This window comes from Anser cygnoides, chromosome Z, assembly GCF_040182565.1.
Source record: "Anser cygnoides isolate HZ-2024a breed goose chromosome Z, Taihu_goose_T2T_genome, whole genome shotgun sequence".
Lineage (NCBI taxonomy): Eukaryota > Metazoa > Chordata > Aves > Anseriformes > Anatidae > Anser > Anser cygnoides.
Genome location: NC_089912.1, coordinates 79322347 through 79334416, shown reverse-complemented (window position 1 = coordinate 79334416; position 12070 = coordinate 79322347). Strand labels below are relative to the sequence as shown.

Below are 12070 nucleotides of genomic sequence, written 5' to 3'. Positions count from 1 at the left end.
CAGGAGAGCACTGGCTAGAGCAGACACTAATGAGAGAAGGACTGAATACTTCAGGTCTGAGAGGGAAAACATTAGAAAATCGAAACCAGCGCATATGTACATGCCTGTTTGAAAGGGAGATTAGATAAAAAAACAGTTGATAAGACTACAGCTCATCTGACAAGGTGATTAGGAGCAGGATACTAAGTACCCATGAAGCAGTCTGTAATGGCAAAGTAAACAAAAAAAGCACTGCAACTGAGAAAGGAGACAGGGAGGAAGTCTGGAGGGATGGGCTATGACTTTCCTGGTGCTCAGCAGGGGGGCTGAAACTAAGATGAGAAGTCTGTAAGCAGACTTAGCTGGGTGGATGACACATAGGAACCAACAGGTGCTGTGAGTGATGACAAATAAGTAAAAAATCATGCTTTGAGTAAGGAGTGACTTATAACAAAGAACCCAAAAAAGAGAAGGCCTGGAGCTCAACTCAGACACCCAAAACTTCCAAGCACATTTATCTTTCTTTATACTCCATTATCTGTCTGTGAAATGAGAATAATGCAGACTTCCTACACTCGTAGTCAGACTTCATGAGCATCACAGTACGCAAAAAGAACAATTCTGTCTTCAGAGCAGCATAGAACAGAGTACATTCATAATATACTCATTAAAAAGAAAAAAAAAAGGGAAAAAAGCAACAAGTTTATTACCAACTGAACACTGAGCATTCTGCAGACTAACCAAGAGAGGTGGGAAACTACTGCTGTAACTCAAAAGCCACTTACTTGTCTAGAGGTGTGAATTAGAGCTGAACATGTTTTAATTTTGGAATTTGGCAACTTGCATGCCTGATTTTTACAAACCCCAAAACACTCTTAAAATTCATATTTATGTATATAAATTGAAAACAATTCTGGCATTGCACTACATTCAGTTGTATTACTCTTGAAATAAGTATTTGCAAAAATAAAGTTGGTGCTCCCTGAGCCTAAGAGAGGCTGATAATGAAAGCATCCCTTTCTTGTGCTGGGTTACCCATACAGTACCACAAATGTAATAGGTTAAGCAAACATTACACATTTTCCTACCTGTTTTTCATTTGACAACACAAAGAAAAATGGTTTGAAACTTGGCAAACACAAAGGAATACTTTGAGTCAGCAGGAGTTACACTGTCCCAAAGAAACACCCCTTTGGCCCCAGTCCTCACTAGCACATCTCTATTCCCAACCGGCTCCCTCCAAGGCACAGTTCAGCGAAAATCATGGCAGTCTGTAGTGGGTTTATGTGGCAAGCTTTTGGTAGCAGAAGGCTGCAGAGGTGGCTTCTGTAAGAAGAATCCAGAAGCTGCCCCATGTTAGAAAAGGGCCTGTTTCAGCTGGCTCCAAAGGGACCCGCCGCTGCCTAGAGCTGAGCCAATAAGTGATGTTGTTTGTGCCTCTGTGAAAGCAGATTGAAGAAAGAAGAAAAAAAGAAAATTGCTGCACAACAGCCGCTGGGAGAGTGAGAACCAGCCCCGCAGACCCCAAGGTCAGTGAAGGAGGGAGAGGAGGTACTCCAGGTGCTGGAGCTGAAATTCCCTCTGCAGCCCCTGGTATACCACAGCAGAGCAGATCTCCATGCTGCAGCCTGTGGAAGAGCCCCTGGTGGAGAAGGTGGACCTGCCCTGAAGGAGGTTGTGGCCTATGGAGAATGCTCTCCAGAGCAGATTCCAGGCCGGAGCTGTAGCCCGTGGAGAGAGGACCATGCAGAGGCAGGTGACCTGGCAGGAGCTGCTGCCCGTGGGGGACCCGTGCTGGAACAGCTTGCTCCTGACGGATGGACCCCATAGTACAGACCCGTGTTGGAGCAGTTCTTGAAGAGCTGCAGCCTGTGGGCAGCCCATGCAGGATCAGTTTGGGAAGGACCGCATCCCATGGGATGGACCCACTTGGAGCAGGGGCAGTGAAGGAGCAGTGGAGAGTGTTATAGACGGACTGCAACCCCCATTCCCCCAGGCTGCTCGGGTGGAGGAGATGGAAGAGGGTGGATGGGGGGAAGGTGTTTTTAGTTTGCTTCCTTAGTTTCTCACTTCTCTAGCTTGTTAGTAATAGGCAATAAAGTTACTAATCTCCCTGCTCTGAGACTTTTTTGCCCATTATGATAGTTGTTGAGTGATCTCCCTGTCCTTATCTCAACCTTTGAGCACTTTTCACTGTATTTTCTCCCCGTTTCCCTTTGAGGAGGGGGATAAAGAGAGTGGTTGTGGTGGAGCTCAGCTGCCACCTGAGTAAAACTACCACACAGCCTTCCCGTAAGTGGCAGGTCAAACAATGCATCACTGGCTGTAACTTCATAAAAACGTTAATTAAACATGCACTTTGCTACTCTTCTAATACAAACTCAACAAACAAACAGCATTACAGAAGCACAATAAAAGCCATATATGGAGCACTCAACACAGGTGATCTGGGGGGATTTCCCCCTCCCTAAACCTCAGACACCTTCACTTCGAGGCATCGTACCCCGAAGACGTCACACTGCACACACAGCCTATTACTTCACCTGGTCCGTCACGCACCAGGTATGCTGTGCATGACGACTAACCAGATGTACTCCAACGTGATTTCTAGCACCGCAGAAGACTCCACAGCCATTGCAGGCCACGTCACCCAAAACTTAAAACCTCAAAAGCAGCCCCATGGGCTGGCCTAGTTGAGGGTACAGGCGGGACTCCTCGTCAGGCACCTGCCACAGGCGACAGCCTCACCTCCCTACCCTGCGGCCGGGCTCAGGTAGCAGTCGGAGAGCAGATTGAGGAAGGGCCGAAACCCTGCAGGACACCCTCGGCCCCACAGCTGAGGCACCAGCCGCGAGGCAAGGCACCCCACGACCCGCAGTCCCAACACGACCCTCGCCCCCAGCCATTTTGGGGCGGGCTCCGCGCACCCCGCAGCGGGGCTCGCCCCCGCCATTTTAGGTGCCGCCCCGCCAAGCCCCGAGGGGCGGTCCTGCCCTGCCGGTACCGGTCAGGCCGCACCCTCCGCCCCCTCCTAGCTCAGGTATCAGGCGAAACTGGTCGTGCGTGCGGGACAGGACAGGACAGGACGGCAGCGGCCGGAGCGCGGCGGGAGGGACGATGGCTGGGCGCCGCGGGCTGTGCCTGTTGCTGCTCCTGCTCCTGCTCAGCGCCCTGCTGGAAGCCGTCACGCCCACAGGTGAGCTGGGCAGCGCCGGGCGGGGTGCGAGCCGCCGCTGCGGGCACCGGAGCCCCGCGGCAGGGCTACGGCAGAGGGGCGAGAAGCGGCACCGCCGGTGCTGTGGCTGAGGGGGACGGCGGGGCGCAGGGCGAGGCGATGGGGCTTGATCGCGTTGGGGCGCAGCCCGCCGGACACCGGGCAGGGTGCGGGGAGCCCCGAGCAGCGCTGCGGGGTCGGGGCTCGGCCGTGTGGTCGGTCTGAACGAGGCATCGCCAGCATCAGGTGCTGCTGTGCCTCACCTGGATCTCAGCAACTCGCCTAAAGGTGTGCGTAAGTGAAAGGAAAAACCCTAGCTTTTCAGATCTGGAAGAAGAAAATCAGGTTCTGAAGTGAAGACGACAGTCTTTTTTTTTTTTTCATTAAAAAAAAAAAAACTTAATTCTTATCTTTGTTATTTTATATTGCTTTCTGAACGTAAATACCGTTTAAAAAAAAAAAAAAGATTAAAATTTCACCGCCCTACAGTTCATGTTTTGCTACCTTTTTATAGTAAGCCTCCAAGTCCCATTGCCATATCTGTGCACTTTGCACTGTGCCTCTCTGCATTAGTTCTCCCTGTGCCTACTTACATAGTAAAAGTACATGCATAAAGACTATGTAAATATTGAAACCAAGCTTATGGTAGTTCCTATTTTCTCAGCAAATAGACACTAGATATTTAATACGTGGTTATCACCTGCATGGTCAAACCAGTGCATGATGGTATCAGATATTTTATTTTGTTCTGTTGTGTGGTATATTTTGCATCACTTTGTGCTACCTAGAGTTGTTGTAGGTTGTAACAAACGGATGATAGCATCCTTAAAATCTTAAGGCAGTAAAAATCAGTGAGCCATTAGGTGCAAATTTTGTGGTTGACAGCAGAGTTAGTGATACCGGATTGCCTCTTGATATCCCAACTATCTGACTGGGGAAGGCGTAAGCTGTATAGGGGACAATATCAACTTGGGTTGGAAAAGGTAGTCTGCTTAAATGTTTTATCAGGTTGCTTGACCTTCTGGTGTTGGGAAGTGAGATGAGCTGGAAATGGTATTCCCCTCCCAGCCAAGGCAGATGCACTGCAAGTCAGGGGACATGACTGTTTACAAACAGGCTAAGGCACTTGTGGGGTTGTGGTGAATCTGTGCTGCAGAATCAAGAGCCTTAACCTTAGTCCTGTATGGGTGAGTATTGCCACCGTGACCTAAGATGGTTTAGATACTCAGTGCTGCAGGGCAGACATCATCCTTCGTTTGGTGTGATGGTGTATATCTTCTAGACAAATAGCAAAGCTAGCGATGTTGAAACGGTCATCTTGTGGGAGAGAGTGTGTTTGTTCCCATGATGCCAAGTAAGCTTTTCCTGTGGGCAGATTAGCAAGTTAACTGCATTCTCTGTATGTGAGTCAGGCAGGGTGAAACTGTTCTTGGAAAAAAAAAAGAAAAAAAGAAAAAAAAAACACCACCACCAACAAAAACCTCAATTGTTATGGAAAACAGCAAGCAGAGAAAGAGTAAGAAAAGGAGTAGAAAATGCACATACCTAACAAAGGATTGGTTGCTCTTGGAGGGAGTGTTAACTGCAAAGAGAAACAGGATACTGAAATGTCTCCCTGTATGCATGCCAGCTGGGCTAACAAAAGCTGCCCAGTATCTGCAGTCAGAAATTTTGAGGCCAAAACTGAAACATATCCTTCAAGTAAGCATAAAAGCAAAACTTGGTGCCTGAAATCATATGTTTAATTTGACCATGCCTTCAAAAATAGAATAAATAATAAGAAAAACTTTATCTCACTCTTACAATACCAAGTCCTGTTTGTGGGTCATGTGTCTTCCAGTCTATTTTGTGTCACTCTTGCTCTTCTGTGACATCCTAACACTCTAGGTTTTTGGAGACTATGCTTATTTCTTTCCACCCAGCCTATGAACACCAATGGCAAAGCATTGCTTTTGTATCTGGTCACAAAATATTTATTTAAGTCTTTTGAACGGAATATGAATAGTATGACTGCAGTTTGATAAGGTAAACTACTTGTTGATGTACAGCTGGACAGTGCTATGCTAAGCTTTATTGTGGTACTCTGAGAACTGCTGCCAGCTTGTAGTAACGGGTCTGAGCACTCTGGGACCTTTCTCAGCCAACCTAGGGAAAGAAGTATTGCTTTTTATCATTTACATCTAATGTCTCAATGAGCTATGTTCTTTAGGCTGATTCTATATTTTTCTATTCACACCTCAGGTTAGGGACCTGGTTATTCTGTGATATGCAAGCAAAGTTTACAGTCCTTAAAGGTATTGACATAATCATGTGACTTGAAGACCTGACAGCAGGATTTGTGTGATTCTGCCCTTTTGTAATTATACCACAAATAGGTCAAAATGAATATTTGTCATTGCAGTTTATTTTCTTTAGGACTGTTCTGCTGATATAATTTAGACAAATCTTTGCAGTAGACTGCACAAAGACTGAAGTCCATGTCATTGCACTGGCAAAAAGCTTTCTTACGCCACAGTCTTCCAGTGAAGCCTGCCTGTGTCTTGAACTTGACAAACCCTTGCTAACTAGAGCTAGGGTAACTTAATTCAAAACTCTAAAGAACACCAATATATGCCATATTTCTGTACCTCTTTAGGAAGGAGGTCACTCAGACTAGGCAGGACCCTAATACAGTACATCAGGCATTTGTAGTACTAACTTGAACAGCTATCTAGAGTTGTGCTACTTTTGAGAATCTATTGTGGAAAACACACATACTTGTGTGTTTATTTATTTATTGTATGATAATTCTTGTCTTCTACATTCATAGAATCATAGAATATCCGAATTGTAAGGGACCCACAAGGATCATCATGTCCAACTCCTGGGTCCCCAAAGGACCACCCTAAATAAATAAAGTCCATGTGTCTAAGACCGTTTTCCAAGCTCTTCTTGACCTCTGTCAGGCTCAGTGCCATGACCCCTTCCCTGGGGAGCCTGTTCCAGTGCTTACTTTAAAATGTAAGGTGTTAGTCTAATTTATTCCTTGCTGGGATTGTATCAAAACTACTGTTTATTGAAAGACAAAAGCACCATCTTTCAACACTCTTCATGGCATGTTAAATACAGACCTGCTTGCTCAATAAAACTCTTCTTTATACTGTTGTGTTTTATGATGTTGCTGTTTTCGTTGGTGGCTTTTTGGGGGGGGAGGGAGTGGCTAAAATTATCCACAAATATTGATAGAATTTGTGATACGATTAAACTACTCTTACAAACAATCATGTATCATGTCCGTTGAGTCTAGCTTGGTGGATATATGACTTTTTAGAACAGCGTGAGTTCTTTGACAGTATCTGTGCAGTTTAACTTGTCTGTACAAGAGGACTGTGTTGAGTATGGAAGGTGTTGTGGTAGGGGTCTCTGGACTGAGCCATCTGAAGGCTGTCATACAAGACAGAGCGGTCAGGAATGTCTGGCTTGCGTATATGGTTTACAGGTTCATGTGGCATTCAAAGAGGTTGAGAAAAACCTGAAGTGATAGCTTTCTGGTGTAGGAAGCAACCATAGAGTCACAGAACAGCTTGTGTTGGAAAGGACCTTAAAGACCATCCAGTTCCAACCCCTGTCATGCACAGGGATGCTACCTACTAGACCAGGTTGCTGAAAGCCCTATCCAACCTTGTCTTGAACACCTCCAGAGATGGGACATCCACAGCTTCTCTGGGCAACCTGTTCCAGTGCCTCATCACCTTCTGAGTGAAAAATTTCCTCCTAATATCTAATCTAAATCTCTTCTCTTTTAGTTTAAAACCATTCTTCTTGCCCTATCTATTTGCTTGAGTACAATGTTGCTTTCCAGCGACCATACCTGGCAGCTCTACTGATCTAGTGGTGTGAGTAGAAATTGTAGAGATTGCTTGACCATCTTATCTGTGAATTAGAAGGACGCGACAGATGACTAACTTTAAGCATGAAGATGCAACAGGGCCAGTCTCTTCATATTTTACTTCAGATATAGTGCAATAGACATCTGTCTTCAGAGGTCACTTGAGCATAGCTTCCTGCTTTGCATTCTGACTGTTTCAGTTCTACCTAGTCTGACTGAGGACAGCATACTGTCTTTAATGCACAGCTGGGTTTGAGGCCATCTTTTCATCAGCAGATTGAGGCCGAGAAAACTTCTACTGCAGATATATTGTAAGCATGCTGGAAAGTTCTAGAAATTCCAGCATTTGAGTAATCTGGCAGTGCCATGAAAAAAGATAATTGTGCCCCTGGGTTACTTGAACAAGTTTGTTCCTACAATCTGAAGAGTTAAAACACCTGACAGCCATTTCAATAATGTATTGTTTTATTACTGGTGAGGTGGAAAAGCATTATGGTTACTGATACACAACCATTAAACAAGGATATATGTGCATTTTGGATAGTAAACTAAAATGAAGGGAAGAAAAATTGTCAAGTATTTGAAAAGCAGTCTAATTTTTCTGTTGATAAGACCCTCTTTAATTCTTCAGTGTAAATCATGTTGTCTAGTTTATTAAATAAAAAAAAAAAGGAAAGTTATGTTTGCACTTCAGTAACAGTGACTTCTCAATATATTTTTTTTCTAGTGAAAAATATAACCACCAAGCCAAAAGGAAGAAGTTTTGTGGGCCAGAAAGTTACAAATGCAAATAATGCCTCTGGGGAGTCCTACAAAGTGGATGACTTTGCAGCAGAAGTCCTTACAGGAAAGCTGACTACAGTTTTTCTTCCTATTGTGTATGCCATTGTCTTTATCATTGGTTTGCCAAGCAATGCCATGGCCATTTGGGTCTTCTTTTTCAGAACAAAGAAGAAACATCCTGCTGTGATTTATATGGTTAACTTGGCATTCGCAGACCTTCTCTTTGTTGTATGGTTCCCACTGAAGATTGCATACCATGTAAATGGCAATAATTGGCTATTCGGAGAAGGTCTTTGCAAAGTGCTTGTTGGATTTTTCTATGGAAATATGTACTGCTCCATTCTTTTTATGACATGTCTCAGTGTGCAAAGGTATTGGGTTGTAGTGAACCCCATAGTGAACTCAAGAAAGAAGTCTGAAATTGCTCTGGGCATCTCTCTTGCTATCTGGATACTGATTTTGCTGGGCACCATTCCACTGTATCTTGTTAATCAGACAGTATATATTTCAGCTCTTAACATCACTACCTGCCATGATGTGTTGCCTGAAAATGTTTTGGCTAAGGACATGTTCAATTACTTCCTCTCACTTGCAATTGGACTCTTCCTAATCCCAGCTCTCGTCACTGCTGTTGCTTACATACTAATGATTAAGACTCTGAATGCTTCCAGCTCAGATATAAACACTGGGAAGAAACGAAAAAGAGCAATCAAACTCATTATTGCTGTCCTGTCAATGTACCTCATCTGTTTTACACCTAGCAATGTGTTTCTTATTGTGCACTATTTACTCATCAAAAAATACAACCAAAGCCATCTGTATGGGTCATACATAACTGCACTGTGTCTTTCTACTCTGAACAGTTGTATTGATCCATTCATATATTACTATATTTCAAAAGACTTCAGAGGCAATCTGAGATACGCTCTTCTTTGCCGAAGTGTGCGAACTACACGGAGGATGCAAGTTTCTCTCTCATCAAATAGATACCCCAAGAAATCCATTTCTTACTCTTCAAACTCAAATGGAACCACTGAATCAACCTACTGAGTTTAGTCCTAGAAGAAAAGTGAACTCTTACTACTGTTGTTGAAAGGAAGACAAGAAAGTTATTTTGTATAACAGAACACCTTTGCTTTTTGACTCACATTGAAGCCTGGATTTCAGAACTGGCATCTGCTTATCCTTTATAGAAATAGCAAGCAGATAAATCTTCAAACCATGCTGGGAAAACAAATAATGACATTTCTGATGCTTTGCAGAAGTGCTGCTCACCTCAAAGTGTGTTGTGGTTGAAGAAGTTTTTGTTCAATATTGAAGCTGCCAAAAAGGCAAATGTCACTGGAATGTTATGTAGAGTTTCTAGTATATTTAATTAACAGAGAAATCTGTTTTGTTTGGCTTTAACTGTAATATATTAAACACATTGTTTGTATGGGACCTTGCACTGTGTACATGCTTAACACTGAATGTTTTTTGAAACAGTAGTGAGAAGGAAAGGAGAATCTGTTCCACCATCTTGGTGGGGGTCCAGCAGCATGAGTGCTTATTATCTTAAGTATAATGTAATCTTACTGTATTTTTAAAATTTTCATGTTGTAAATACTAACATGGTAGTAGTCTGGTAAGGTTATCTTTTTGAGTTGACCAGCTGAACTTGTTATCAGCTAGCACTGAGCTAAATTAAATGTTAGTTGAGATGTTGAGATAATATGCTGTTACTTAATACTCATGAGTACCTGATCTTAAATGGGTCCGTTTAACAAAATTTTGATGAATAGGTTTGATTTTTATATAATGTCTTGTATTTTTTAAGATATCTAATACGATTTTTTATAACACATTTGAGTTGTGTGCTTTCTTTTATGCATTTATATGCTCTTCAAAAGACTGAGAAGTTCACCTTGCTGGGTTTCAGGTAGCAGAGATATCGTTCCTATTAGTGAATTAGAAGTCTGACTTTTATAGCTGTAACATATAAATGTGTCAAGTAAAAACACCAAATGATACATTTCATTAGAGCAAAACTTTATTCCCTTATCCGTAGATAACTAAACCAAATGGTTCCAAATGGTTCAGAACTCTGGGGAAACAATGAGAGATAAATCATGTTTAGATTTCTAAATATCTTAAATCCTCCTCCCCCGCGCATTTGTGATCACTCATGAATATGCAATCACATCAACTTCTCTAAAAAGCTGATGGTATACATTTGCTGGTAGGATTTAGATACATTCTCTCAAATCTTGCAATCCTGGTAATTTTCACCAAGCTGTACATTGCATGAGCATTAAAGTGACCTGACACTTAAGTATAGCGGGATTTCTGCAAACACAAGCAAATAGAAAAGCTGTCAGTCCAAAAAATACTCTGATTTTTGGTGATAACTCACTGATGTTTCAGTTGTTGCTAAGCAGTGCTTATGCTAAGTCAAGGACTTTTCAGCTTCTCATGCTGCTCTGCCAGTGAGGAAGCTGGGGGTGCACAAGGAGCCGGGAGGGGGCACAGCCAGAACAGCTGGCCCAAGCTGACCAGAGAGGTGTCCCATACCATATAGTATCATGCTGAACAATAAAAATGAGGGATAAAGAAGGAAGGAGGGGACATTGGGAGTGATGCAATTTATCTTCCGAAGAAACAGTTATGTGTGATGAACCTTGCTTTCCTGGAAGTGGCTGAACACTTGCCTGCTGGTGGGAAGTAGTAAATGAATTCCTTGCTTTGCTTTGCTTGTGCATGTGGCTTTTGCTTTACCTAGTGAACTGTTGTTATCTCAACATTTGAGTTTTCACACTTTTATCTTTCCAATTCTCTTCCCCCACCTCACCTGGGGAGAGTGAGAGAATGGCTGTGTGTTGCTTAGCTGCCTGCTGGAGTTAAAGCATGATAATGTTTTAAAGGTGATGAATTGTCTGTGAGTGTCCGCATAATACCACAATGATATCACTCATGATCAATGGATGACTCTTACGTTGCTGAAAAATAATAGGCTTAATATAGCCATTCAGTCTTGGAGGGCTGTTGTGTTCCTGAAATTGTAGAAATTGAAGAAACTACAACTTACAGAAACTACAATCTTGTGTAGCAGTATATATTGCATCAAATATATCTAAAATACTTCTTTCTGTAACATCCCAGAAGTTAAAGCATAGCTTTTTCAGTGCTTCCTCACTTATGGATTGAAAAAGCAGGTTGCAGGGAAGAGTCTTTCAACTCTTACCTACAACAGAGGTCTGCCAATGACATGCATAAGAGTTAGGCATTACTATTGTGTAGTTGAAAGCTTTTTGATAAAAAGTTTTAATTAATAGAATGGTTTATCTTTAAAGAGATTGTACCATATGTGACATAGTTTGGAGAAGACTGTTCAAGGAGCCCACAATCATCTATGTGCTCACTGCATGCTGTGAAAAGCTCTTTTTAGTTGTGTTTCTTTTTATAGTATAGATCACTAAAGTCCATTTTGATTTTCCTTCACTGTTTTACTGATATCATCTGGGTTTTATGTTGGGATGGAGAGGAGGGTGAAATTCTGAGTTCTACTGCTCGTGGGGATCATTATGCTCTGCAATGAACTATTGTGTGGTTAGGAGAGAACTGATACTGAGGATTTAATCAAACATTCAACTGTTTTTAAGATCTGTATCTCCTAAATAAACAATGCTGCAAGTGTGTCTTAATTTGCCTCAACCCAAGTGCAACAAAGAGCAAACTAAACTACAGATAAAGAGGAGGAACCCATATAAGAATTGTCTTGTTTTCTTGTTCAGCTTTTCTTCAGCTCAAAACAGGGACAAATTGTAGCAAGGTAAATCCTTACTTTTGATACAGGTATCCCATCTATAGCTGCATTGCAAATCCTTATCCTAATTTAGAATAAAGGGTTAAATTTGCTCCCATTAATGGGACAGGCAGGTCATACTCTATGATACAGACTATAATAAAAGAAGTTGCAAGTTTAAACAAAATGTATATGAGGTTAGAATGTTGTAAGCCACTTGTTATCGTGGAAGAGCATCTTAAGCTGTTGTCCTAGTTTTGGCTGGGATACAGTTAATCTCTCTGGTGGTTGCTATATAATTGCTACATAATACTGTAAGTCATCACTGCTATGGTTGCTGTATGCCGTATCAATGGTATTACAGTCAACTGGATTAACGAGGAATTAATTTTGATGGAACCGAGCAAAGAGCAGTGGTGATGGAACCAGAACTGGCTTCAGCATA

The 12070-nt window shown here is 42.5% G+C and overlaps 1 protein-coding gene across 1 annotated transcript; it reads left to right on the top strand.

Annotated features, from left to right (window-relative positions):
- Positions 1 to 2947: 2947 nt before the first annotated feature.
- Positions 2948 to 9688, top strand: F2RL1 (F2R like trypsin receptor 1). Its single transcript, XM_013190845.3, has 2 exons — positions 2948 to 3175; positions 7789 to 9688. Exons 1-2 carry the CDS (start codon positions 3097 to 3099, stop codon positions 8892 to 8894), a joined length of 1185 nt encoding a protein of 394 aa, XP_013046299.3. The 5' UTR covers positions 2948 to 3096; the 3' UTR covers positions 8895 to 9688.
- The last annotated feature ends 2382 nt before the right edge of the window (positions 9689 to 12070 follow it).

What these genes read in the sequence shown, in the direction of transcription:
- F2RL1 (XM_013190845.3), top strand. Translation starts at nt 3,097, where the DNA reads ATGGCTGGGCGCCGCGGGCTGTGCCTGTTGCTGCTCCTGCTCCTGCTC. An exon ending in GGAAGCCGTCACGCCCACAG is followed by an intron (nt 3,176 to 7,788) that starts GTGAGCTGGGCA and finishes TTTTTTTTCTAG; the next exon opens with TGAAAAATATAACCACCAAG.